At 42.3% G+C, this 12830-nt stretch overlaps 1 protein-coding gene across 2 annotated transcripts in view; it reads right to left on the reverse strand.

Annotated features, from left to right (window-relative positions):
* Positions 1-12830, reverse strand: part of LOC146175741 (uncharacterized) — a 245180-nt gene that overhangs the window by 219620 nt on the left and 12730 nt on the right. The window contains exons 7-13 of one of the 2 annotated variants that reach the window (XM_084582109.1): positions 12775-12813; positions 10815-10859; positions 10430-10483; positions 7762-7782; positions 6662-6688; positions 5881-5910; positions 2021-2047 (exon numbers count right to left, since the gene is read on the reverse strand). In XM_084582109.1, coding sequence (XP_084438235.1) covers positions 2021-2047; positions 5881-5910; positions 6662-6688; positions 7762-7782; positions 10430-10483; positions 10815-10859; positions 12775-12813 — 243 coding nt within the window. The remainder of the gene's footprint in view (positions 1-2020; positions 2048-5880; positions 5911-6661; positions 6689-7761; positions 7783-10429; positions 10484-10814; positions 10860-12774; positions 12814-12830) is intronic. The other variant, XM_084582110.1, reaches the window with a different exon arrangement.

Here is a 12830-nt window from a genome sequence, read left to right on the forward strand (position 1 = left end):
TACTTACGGCGTCAAGGTTTGCTTTTAGCGGCCGAAAATTGCGCAGTGATCGCATTTACGGGAAAATGTGTAAACCGCTACCCGATTACTCTTCAAGAAGTTGTGATACCGTACGTCTCCGGGCACAAATTCTTGGGAGTAATTATTGACCGCGTCCTATCTTGGTCGAAACATATTAATGGGGTGAAAAAAAAAGCTAATCAATTTTCGCTATGTTTTTCGCTGCATAGCTGGCATCAAATTAAGCCCATATAAGTGCTTCTTACTACGGCTTTAAGAGATTCTGTTTGTTGATTACATCCGGTACAGTCTTCCAGTAATCTCTGATATGAGCAGTTCCTGATTGCGTACTTTAGATAACGTGCAAGCGCAGGCACTGAAAATATTCCTTGGACAGCCCAGATGCACCTCTAACAAAGGAGCAACTTAAGAGGCACATGCTCTTTCAATATCCATTTAGTTGTCACACGAACCACTTCGTGTATATTTACGAGCACTTACATGGCACCATTTTCACCTACTGAGCAAAATTCTGGACGAGCGACCGGACTGCAGTTTTACAAGTGCACTCCGCTGACGTCAGTCGCAAGTGCCAACCGGATATCCCCTTCCATATCGTCCCGCCTATTTAAAACCTGATGATGGAGTCCTGTACCCTATCTGAACGCTGATGTATAGTTGTCAAATAGACGTTGCAGTAGAGGTAACGCTCTGGATCCTGCTTTTGACCACAGCTGCGATAAGCTCGCCTTTCGCGCCCGAACATCGAGAAACAGTATACCGCATCCCAATGATTCCTTCCTCGCACATCCCTCGCACTTTACATCCTTGGAATAAACCACTCTTGTACACAGCTACGCGACATTTATTCTGGTAGATTTTTAATGCCTAGTACAAATGCTAGCGCATTCACAGAATAATCACTTGAAAACAATGTAGAAGCATAAAATATCATTACACGTGTAGACCTAATTGTAGGAGCTATCCAACCAGAAAAAAAAAAAGGAAACGGCGCGTCCGTATCATAAACTGAAGCCATACACAATAACAAGAATTCAGTAGACATATTTTCCATTAATCAGTGCGAAATAAACTCGGAGGTGAACAAAGTACTTGAGCTCAGCAATGCCAAAAGAAAGCATTAGTTCACCGTCATATAACAACTTTCGAAAGAGATTGCCAATAGTTTTTTTTTACCTCTTTTGCTAAAATACTTACACAGTGAGTCAACATTTCACGAAACCCAAAAATGTATTCATTTTTTAAAATGAAACCTAAATAGTCATGCTCCTGCGTAACAAACTGCACTTCCCAAACCAATAAAGAAGGGATGAGAACTTTACATACAAGAAAACGAACATCGCCTCATTATTACAAACTTCAGCAAAGTCGGCTTTTTCTCGTAGTTCGTGCGTTCAGAGATAGGAGCAAAAGAGTCTTCCTCCAGTACGTAGTCTTCCGTGGAGCATGACGTATTTCGCTGTCGTTATTTGCGAAACTCCTTTTATGTGGTGCCGAGTGAGACTAAGGACTGCATATATTACTCCGTGGTTCCGAACCCGTGTGTAGGCAAACTAGCGGATAAAAGTCGTTATTATAAAAGGCAAGCTGCTTCATATATTGAAATATTTCCGAAACTTTATTAAAATAAACAAAATGAATATAAATTCATATTCTTGCTTTCATAATTTCATTAAGTAGAGGCCTGAACAAATGGATAAGAGGATAAGACCAAAATATATATGTGCTCTTATACGCTGCCAAATACCTCGAAATTTCCTTCACAAAGGTCATTTGGCGGTTCGCATCTGATGTACCACATAATACTGCAGTGGTGTTCGAAGTAAGCGTACCGCTGTACAGAAGCGAAGCCGTTTGTGGTCATATGTTTTGCGCTAATATTGTTTTGTACTGGGAATTTTGTACAATGTCTTGTACCCTCACTGCATTTCCATACGTTTTAATAGTCCTGGAGGATTTAATCTAATGCCTCCATTTGTCAAGAATGGTTGGTACTCACATCTTTTAGCGTGTAGATCTGGGCTCCCTGTTGAATAAAGCGAACATAGCGTACTTTGAATTTCTGTTTTTCGTTGAAGGAAATAGATTAGTAGCGTTCTAAAGCGACAGCAGAAAAAAACGATAGAGCAATCCTCGCATGCAGTGCCTAGGTTTTGTGGCTATAAGTCAATCCTTACTCCTTAACAAAGTCGATTTCCTTTTGGCAGGTACCTGAACAGTCAGATGTTCGGCATTTGCAATTGGCAGCACAACTTCACGCACAACCCGCCAGACATATTACTATCGCTAGATTGAGAAATAAGCGCGTCACATGAGCTATATATTTTATATTACTGCCTTGCATGTTGATATCGTTGTGGAAGAAGAGTGGTAGAAATTAAAATGCATTTCTGTTTCAAACTAAAGGCCTCGGGCTTCTCTGGCGAGTGCTGGAGACTGGAAGCAGGAACCTGGAACAGCGGCGCAAAGAGGACAGCACGAAGACTGAATTTGAGGGAATCAGAAAAAGAATGCTTGACGACGATTCATTTCGAAACTTTGCCAAATGTCACGCTTCTTAGACACTTCGCACGAAGTTCATAACTGTGGACAATTGTTTCAGTCGTAAATATATGTGTGAGATGGTCACAATACCGAAGATGAAGGTTATCGATGAAGGGCTAGATATACTTATTCTAAATAGGTAGCTAAATACACCAAAGCAACGTGCCATTCCCAAACCGGTACGACCTGAAGTAGGACTTGTTACTGAAAAGCTGCTTCATTGTTCTGAAGCTGAGACGTGAATGTTGTCTTTAGATTTATGAAATAGTTTTTTACTCTGTTAGTCCGTACGTTTCTAACTACTAAAAAAATAAAGAGCCCCCGTTGCACCAAAGGACTGCTTCATGATGCTAAACAATATTTATTTGATCAAGCCTTGTCAGCCCTCATCTGAGTGACGGTATTGAAAGGGGCTTCCTGCCACACTGCGAGAATGAAAGAGGCTATATCTCACGTGTCTTTACAGAATCAAATCCGGAGTTAACGCTTTACCTCGAGGAAAAACGTGTGAGTGCCATTCTAGCCAATGAAGTGTTATGCTTACCCTGCTCGCGCTGAAATCTAGTTTTACGCTTTAATTAAATCTGGTTTTCATTCTATTGTTCCCGTAGATGCTTGAATATTGCATTTGCTGAATAGCAATGCTGCCTTGCTGAGAATCTTCCTGTCATCGTAATATGTTTCCGGGTGGACACAAGACAGGTAGTTTAGAAGAACTTCTTGTTGGGCGAGTTGGTGCATACTATTGAAGAAACAAGTCCTTCTGTGCGCAACTTGTTTCTACAATACACAAGACAGCTTAATTCCAGCCGAATTTGGTTCTCGATTTTGCAGTACTGATGTCTTAGCGAAGGAGGAAAGGTGATGAAAATATAATGGCGATTTTATTTCTCTTTTATATAACGCTGCTCACGCTATTGATGAGCGTAGGACAAGCGACCAGCGGATAATAAGGGCTCCAGCAGAAAGTTTAAAGTATTTGGGACTTTTAGGTGTTGAAAAATATTGATGTGCTAATGTTGACAAAGAAAGAACATTTCCTCGTAAGGATTTTCGTGAGCTAAATGTTGGGTTCGCCACCTATTAGCTTACCAGTGGCACCCTCTAAGCTCAAGCCCAGCGGGGGGGAGGGGGGGGGGGGTGATTTCAATAAAGCAGTTTTGTGTTTAGTTCTAGAGCGGCGTGGTTGTTTGGCTCTCTCTCCCGGGCTCCCAGCGCAACAGCACAGGAAAGCCCGTACAACAATAAATATGTCCGTGATATCAGAAATATTTAAAAATAAGAGAATAAGAGAAATGAATAGGCTTATAAACAATCTTGGCTTTGCACTGAATAGGATAGGATAGGATAGGAAATACGTTAGTTTCTCTACGAGGGTCTTGTGCTAGTAGCGGAAGAGTTCCATCTTCCGTCTTCTCACAGGGTCGGTGCCCCTATTCCAGGGCTCCGCTGAGCTTCGCTGCTCGCTGGGCGTGCTGGATTAAACCTAGTTGGCAATCCAAATCGCCGCTGGAGAGCCGGCTCTCCCACTGTTCCGCACTCGGGTCTTTACGAAAGCTGTCGTTATTTTTACATTGCCACGTGATGTGGTATAGCGAAGGTTTGCTACCACACCATGGGCAGGTGTCTCGATATTGTGACGGGTAAATTTTGCTCAGGGTATGCAGGTTAGGGAATGTTCCTGTCTGCAGTCTTCGCCAGTACACGGCCTCTTGTTGTTTTAGATCCCGATGAGGCGGCGGATAGCGGATCCGTACCCCCTTATAGTAGTTAAGAATGTCGGAGTACGTAGGGCCGACTCGCTCGGGTAGATCGTCCGATTGGGAGGAAGCTCGGCTCGTGTACCCTCGAGCTACCTGATCGGCGCGTTCGTTCCCCGCTATGCCGGTGTGTCCTGGCACCCAGTAGATGTTGTGTTTGACTTTTGATGGGGTCGTGCTATGGAGGAGCCTGAGGGCGGCGCGACCTATGCGGCCGTTCATGTAGTTACGGCACGCTTCTCTAGAATCTGTAAGAATGGTAAGGGACGTGTTGCATCGATACCCGGCTACCACCGCAAGAGCAACGGCCAGCTCCTCCCCTTCGGTTACCGTGCATTCCCTGACTGAGGCGCTAGCTAGTTCCTTTAGGTTGGAATCAATAGCTACCGCCACGGCGCTATTATGTGAGCTTCCTGTATACGAAGCCGCGTCCGTGTATACCGTGGTGGATCTTGTAGCTAAATTTAGTTGTACATACTTCGCCCGGGCTGCTCTACGGGCCACATGCAAGTTGGGGTCCATGTTCCGGGGAAGGGAGCTAACCTTTAGCGTCTGGCGAATTGCGTCCGGTATGCTCGCAGTACGGTTCTCGATTTCCGCAGTTGCACCTAGCCCCAGTCGCCTAAGAATATAACTAGGTGCCGTTCATACACATAAGTGTGCAGAAGGAATCTGTGCTGATGAAAAGCTGTCATGCTTTGATTTTAGCAAAACTGCCTTTTTTATCGAGCATTCGCATGAAGTATCATGCGCCCAGGTATGAGCACGCTGATAGGTTGTATATGGCAGCTGCAGTTCCCCTTCGCATAGAAAACACGCGCTATGTCGTTAGAGCGGTCCACCGGATTAAAATACGGGCAAAAAACTAGTAAAATATGATGAACAGGAAGAATGCACTAACGCAAAAGCAAAGAAGTCTGTTTCAAGGAGTCTCAAAGCAAAATAAAGACGAGAGGGAGGAATGTTTCCTGTGCAAGTGCCAGGCACGAAAAAGCCAGATCTAAACACATTAGACGGGATAACGCCAACCACAAACTCAGTTTGTTTTGCGAAATATTCTTTTTAGCCACAACAAAACACTCCTCGAAGAGGAATGAAGGATTAGCTTCATAATACGATAAAGCAGCCCAGTGACATGAGCAGGAAATAAAAACTGGGCAAGTTTTCGAGAAAGTGACAGTGTCAAATGTGCACTGCCTTCGTATCTTCGCGCAATTCTCCTATGAGCGAGACCTGTCTCCTACGAGCCAACTACCTCAAGTCAGTTCTGCTACAGGGAGCAAAACCAACGCCGGGTAGTACGGGTGCCAAGATTCCCTTGACAGATCATAGCAGGAGGTGCGTAATACACAGCAAAAATGACTAGGTAGATAGGAAATTCAAAATAAACTAAAGATCGACAAAACGGATAAATGAAAGTAACTGAGGCAATGCAGGCTTAGCGTCATGCTCTATTTTGTTGCTATGGCACCGACTTCCATCTCTCTCTTTTTCTGATAAAGAGCTCAAGATGCTACGCAAAACATTTTTTTGATAAAGCGAAGTCTGCACTCACCTAGGGGACGAGGTCGACCGTAATCGTCTTCTGCAAGAGATCATAAATTACTCGCCTTTGCTGAAGGAAATCCAGCGCGAATGTTTCAATGCCATATAAACTCAGGTGCTTACACTTACTGTAAACGCGGTGTTTACACGTTTAGTTGTAAAACTCTGTAAACATTATGTTAGGTATGGTCTTTATGGAATGACACTTTGGTTAGACCGAACAACGCTATCTGGTATATAAAAATGCTGCCTTGAAAACAACCCACCAGCCACCTATTTTAGCACTAAACTTAGGCGGGTGAGGGTGCGCCTAATCTAAGCAAGGTTTTTGCCCTCGCGTTTCAGCACCACTTCACGAAGAACAATAATAACAAAACGTGTACATTTCTGCGTCGAAAATAGAGGCCACTCGCTTTTCAGGCGATGTTGGCCATATAATCAGCGCTTCACGGAAAGAATCACAGAAGTTGTACGAACATTCATGTTTCCATAGCTGTAGCAGGAAAAATGAGAGATTACGTGTATACCTTAATTGTTCACAAAATACCACAGTACCTTTCTTATCACTGTTCTCGTGGTTCATACCTTCATTAAGACGCAATACTAAAAAGCGCAGAAGAAACCCCTAAAATAAATCACTGTCACACCTTGCGTCTTCGAAATAGCTATTATATTACGGTAGTAGGAAACATATGCACACTATTTTGCTACTCTCTGCAAACCATTCAACCTTTTCTCTCCTGCATGGTGCTGCACAAAAGAATAATTTGCGAAGCCCAGTCGACACTCACCTAGTAGCTGATAACCACCCGAACGTCCTGGTAATTCGAGGGAACATAAAAAAGCGGTTAATTTACTCGCCTTCACTGAAGGATATAAAAAACTTCAGTCCTAAAACAATAACATGAAAGTGGCACAGATTTTGGTACCTTCATTTTTTCTTAATGCCTTTCGTCTTAGCGTGTGATCAATGCTAATATTGTGAAAGAAGGCTAGGTTGAGACGGCAAGGTCGTGACGGCAAGGCCAGCGATGCCTTGTCTAGCGTTTTAATCCGGTGACAAAACCCAGGCGCTTGCCGGAGCCGGCGCCGCGGGACGATGATGATGGTATGTACAAATGAAAGAGGAAGATCATGGCATGTACAAATTAAAGAACATCCACGGAAGGCTCACAATATTTACAGGATGGGGCACGGAGGAGTAATAATATTGTGAATATGCTACATGACAGCGGTACTGTGTTCAGAAGTCTATGGGCATCACAACGGACTACTATTAAAACACAAGCTGAAGAAGAGGGTTCCTAATCCAAGATTTTGAAGAGCGACATTTCAACTCCGATGTCTTAACGAAGGAGAGCAATACGTGGAAACAAAGAGCAGTTTCATTTTCTATCCAGGTAACACTCCACGCGCTTTTTATGCAAATGACACTAAGGATTGGAAGATGAGTACGACTTTAGTGTTAAAATTGTTCTTTGAAAATGCGATTGAAAAACGACCAACAAACATATATTTATAAAACATACTTTCGGCTGCTTAATTTATTATGCATGTTAAGTTAGTAAAATTTATACAAAATATTATAACGATATGATTTTGCCAAATAAAGCTATGGCGTCGGTGACCACACAATTCACTGGAAGGAAGTATTGAAAGGGTCATTTGCCTCCTAACAGATGCCAAAAGTGTAAGAGTGATAGCGCACGACAGAGCTCCTATACCGAAGAAACGTGATCATCGTAACGCCTTCTTCTTTAAAGAGTTTCAATCTTGCTTGTGTACATAGATTTACCGTATATTGTATCATTTGTGGGGAAAGCATGGACACACATATGATCCATATAGGGCGCAATGATAAAAATATTTATAAAGAATTGTCTTTGCTTACCTAGATGGTCGTCCGGGAGTCCTAGGGTTAAAAAAAAAGATTTAGAAAGAATATAATTTACATGTTTCAGAGAACAAATTTTTGCGTTTCAGTCTTAGCGCAAAGGTATAATTTGTCATTGTTTTTTAAATTTCGTTCAAGTTTATATACTCAGTAACATTGGAAGACGGCGGCATCCTGAGTCTTTTTCATGTCGCAGTATCTGCACAGCATCCCGAGAGGCATCGCGAAACTGTATGATGTACAGGGTCATCCACTTCTAGCTAGAACACGGTCATTGCTTTCAAAGCAACATTGTATGCGACCCAGCTATGTAAAAGAGCCAAGTTGCATACCATGCGAAGCACCACCTCCAGCTTCCTTCATGCATGCACCGCGCCTGGGTCGAGCACAATGCAGCTTCGAACGCAGTGAGAATGTTATGGCTAGAAGTGGATGAGCCTGTACATTCACGGTAGTAAATTTCGGTCAGCTAGTTTCATATTGCACGCTGTTAGTTGATCTAAGGGGGCAGTAAAAAGGAGTAGCTGTCTCTATGTTTAAAATAAGCATCGAAATGTTTACCAGTGACTGGTGCGTGCCACTCGCAGATGATGAAACTTACAGCGGAAATGTTGTAGACAGACCAGGCGATTATGAGGGTTTGGTAAGCGTGGAGTCCCAAATGCCATTAATAGTATTTTCATGACAAAGCAGGTGCTTGTTTTGTTCTTTGCATACCCCTTTAATAGTTCTTTGTTCCTTCCTCCGATTTCACACCTCAGTGGGGAATATTGAAGTAGTTGCGTCTGTGGAAGTGTTATTATTGCATTAGACATGTTATCTGTATTATGGTGCCCAGTGACACCTGGATGGCCCCATTACTGTCGATATTGCCACTTTATTCAGCTTAAAAACGTTGACGGCTGTCAACTGTCACCCTAAAAGCATTTAATTTTCAGTTTCAGGTTATACACCGATGTAAAATACACAGCCTCTTTTCACTGAAAGAAAGAGTTTATTGTGTAGATACTTTAGAACACTTACAAACTATTATTCTCAATATATACTACATCTCCTATCCATGCTCGAATTTTATTTCTATAAAGTTATCTGCATGTGCATAAATTTATTGATTACTTTTCTATTTTGATTTTGCTTTCTTGCTTCAACTAAAAAGGACCCCAGTATCAAGCGAATAAATACATTACAGAGCTTTCAGCCTACGATTACCCACTGCTATTTTTACTCCCCGTATTCACACTATATTACACCCCATACTCTTACTATAGATAGTATCAAAATTAACCCGGGCCCTGACTCTCACATCTTTCTCGCCGAGCTGAAGAGTCGCTTCTCATAGGATGTACAACAATTGAGCTACAGTCAGTAGCCAGAAGGCTTTCTTATCTGATTAAAATCACTGCCGATTTCAAGAACAACATCTAAAGCTTTAGTATGCAAATCAATACTATACATACTTTACGGACCTCGATGGGATCACAAACTTTGAGTCATTCATGTAGAATGACACAATTGGAGATGACCTGTGATACATGCTCAAGAAGCTAATATATCAAAACGATAATAACAGTGTCAATAACTGAGAATACAGATCCATAAATTGAAATCATAAAAGCTTAATTCAGCTTGCAGTCTGTTAAGAAAAATTTTTTTATGTCTCAAAATCACATACTACACAAAACATATAGCCCCACAGGGTAACGATCTTGGAACGTAGACTAATCACCCTTTTTTAACACTGTAACCAGAACGGAAATAATGAAAATGATTTCCCCACCCCCCTTTACTACGCTAAAATAACAACCAAAGGTGGAACACACAGTGTTGTACGAAAAACGAGTCAACAAAAACATTAAACACACAGTTTCTAAAAACGGACCTTTCGTGAATTGTACGTGACAACCAGACCAAATTTTGGTGTGTCATGAACTCGTAACTAAAGCGCGTCATTGAGTCTTGCTCATGCGGGAAGGCCGATTTACAGCGCAGATATTTTTGTTCGCTGATCTTAAGCCGCTTTCATACCAAGCCCGACCTGCCTTATTGATACCGTCTACTTATATCACGCTACCAGCTGTTGGAAACAACTTTGTTCAAGACCCTGCAGTCGTCATGGTTCAGAGGAACGATATAAATATCTGAAATTTTTATAGGTGCATTTCGCCCTTCACGTAATCGTTTAATAATGTACTGCACCTTTGCAGAGTAAAAGTAAAATAAAAGAAAAAGATCAATTACCGTCTCATTACTTTTTATTGCCTTTCTTATCGCTCATTTAATGCACCCCTCCCCCCTCCCTTTTTTTTTCCTGTGTTTATCAGTCTTCGATTGTCTTTTATTACTCTTTCTGCCCCGCATCTCCTGAACTCTTTGCTCAGTTCTCCTTGGCACTTGTCCTTTCGTCACCTGCTTCTTTCTGTCTCTCTCTCTCTCTCTCTGTCTCTCAGATTTCTTCTTCTTTGAGCCTGACTTCTTTCCTGTGGCTTTCTGGTTACTGTTCATCTGATGTCTTTCTCTTTCTCCTGGACCTTCTTTATTTCCTCGCATTTCGCGTTGAGCGGGACTGCTCATAATGTTTAACAATTTTGCTTTCAGTTCTACAAGAATTCTATCTACGTGCCCCTATCTCTAACATGGAACCGATTTCATGACAGTCGGCACTCACCTTCGGAAGTAGGTGAACTTGGAAGGCGTGCGCGTCCACTTTGTGGGGGTTGGCCTGGAAGAGGTTATATATTATTCGCCTTCGCTAAAGGAAATTCAGAGCCTGTGTCACAACCATAGAAATTCCAACTAAACCCCACCGCAGCTTTATTTCACATGCTGGGGCTTCCTCCTGGGAGGGAAGACTGGAATTTAAACCCACACCTATGATGAACGATTTGCCCATAGGAAGCTTTTTACAAGTCCGTTTTGAGTCTTTTCCTCAATTCTTAATCATTTTGCTTTCTAATTCTACATGAATATAATCTACATGCCCTATCTCTCTGCCACGGGACCTTCACAGAACTATATGACGCCTTATTTGATCAAGGATAGTCAGCACTCACCTTGGGGACTAGGCTGGCGCGGTGGTCCACTTCCTGGGCGTCGGCCTGGCAGAGGTTATAAATTACCGTTAACAATCTGTTTAACGTAGTTGAGGGGAGCCGCGAAATATTTTGTGAAATCGGGAACTTCGTTAAAGGGAGGAAGGGGTCTCAGTCACTTATACTGATAAAGTCAATTGCTATATGTTGCCGGGGTAACAAGGAAGTACCGCGGCATCATATTTACGAAGCGTAAATGCGCTGAAAATGAAGTTGTGCTTTGAAAGGACGTAACAGCCAGCATAAACGGAGGCACGCTATATTTAAATGCGATACCAGCTTCTTCTCTATGCTATGTTGCTACAATGAAATTGCGGCCCGCGCAACCACCGACACCGATAGCGCGTATGAAAAGAAGCAGCCAAAATTTTACCTCGGCAAGAAGGGTCCCAGGGAACTAAATTTCTTTCCCAGCAAAGACGTCGCTGATCTTTGCTTGCGTGCGGTTTGTAAGCAACATCTGCCGGGAGTTTTTTTTTTTTTTTTTTTTGCGTTTTTCTCTCATGTGTTCCGGCAAATTGTCGCAGTAGATTAAGGGCTACCATAATTGGTCGCGGTGTTAGCATGCGGCACCGCTGCCGACACCGGATCTACGGGCCGGCTTTGGGCCGCTGGGGAAATTTCGTGAATTAAAATATTTAAATCCCGCGCTTCGCACCGGGGAGTTTGGCAAAAGCGGGACGAAGTTGCTGCATGGAGTTAACGTTGGCTCGCAGGCAATACATTCTTGAGCGTCTGTACAAAATAGACCAAACACAGACAGTTTACCTTCATTTTTCAGCAAAAGGTTTGTTGAATCAGGGCAGATAGCGAAATTAGTTTTGTTATTTCGAGCTACTGAAAGCATTGGACTGTGAGCGTTTGAGGGAGAATCAAGATATCTACGTTAAGCCGGGCTTCGTTACATCGAGCTTTGACTGTACTTGCCTTCGCTGAAAGATATTCAGCGCCAGTGTTATAACCATAGAATTTCTAACTAAAACACACTAGAGCCTCATTTCAGGCGCTGGGCCTTCTTCCTGAGAGCGAAGACAAGAATTAAACTCTCTTCTATGATGAACCATTGGCACATAGGATGATAGTATGCCGTTTTTAACTTCTGCCTTGAGGCTTTCCTCAATGCTTCATCATTTTGTTTCTATTCAACATGGTTTGGGGTAGCACATCTGACACAAATTTGAAATTACACTTTTTGTTCCAAAAAAAAAAAGTGATTAGACTCATCTCTGGTATTTCATATCTAGATACCACAGTTCCAAATTGTGGTAGCTGAAAGAATTTAGAATATGATTACATTTATAAACTAATTACACTGCGGCTTTCCAGTCATACTCACCATTTGTTGTGGAGAGGAATACTTCCACACATCATGCACATTGTCCAACATCAAAAGTACCAGCTAAAAATTATTTTGTCAGGCCACCCAGAATAAGCACCAACTATGGCTCTCAAACTAGGCAGTACCAGGTAAAATTTGTTTTAATTCTAGCAAAGAAATAAAAGATCTCATCCATGAATCATTAAATCAGTGCTTATTCAGAAAAAAAGTAGCAGACATGCTTTTAGCGGAACCCTCATAAATGTTGCGTGAAAACATGTCTAATCAATGTTGCAAATGCCTTTAAAATATATTCTGATATCTTGACGTGACTATTATAATTCGTCTTGGTAATTCGTGTGTGCTCATTTATATCTTGCATTACTGTTGCACATGTTACGCTATGATACTGCGCCAGGTACACCAGTGGGGATGCGTCTCGTCAGGCTTGTCTGCCTTTGGCACCCCCTCCCAGTACGTACACATACTTGGAATGACTAGAAATATAAAAATAAATTACATTTCCACGCCCCTACCTCTTTGCCACGGAACCGTCACGGTGTTATATGAAGCCTTATTTGATCAAACATAGTCAGCACTCACCTTGGGGACTAGGCTGTAGTCCACTTTGTGGTCGTTGGCCTGAAAGATGTTATAAA

Source organism: Amblyomma maculatum, chromosome 10 (assembly GCF_055883805.1).
Source record: "Amblyomma maculatum isolate TAMU_Amacu chromosome 10, ASM5588380v1, whole genome shotgun sequence".
Lineage (NCBI taxonomy): Eukaryota > Metazoa > Arthropoda > Arachnida > Ixodida > Ixodidae > Amblyomma > Amblyomma maculatum.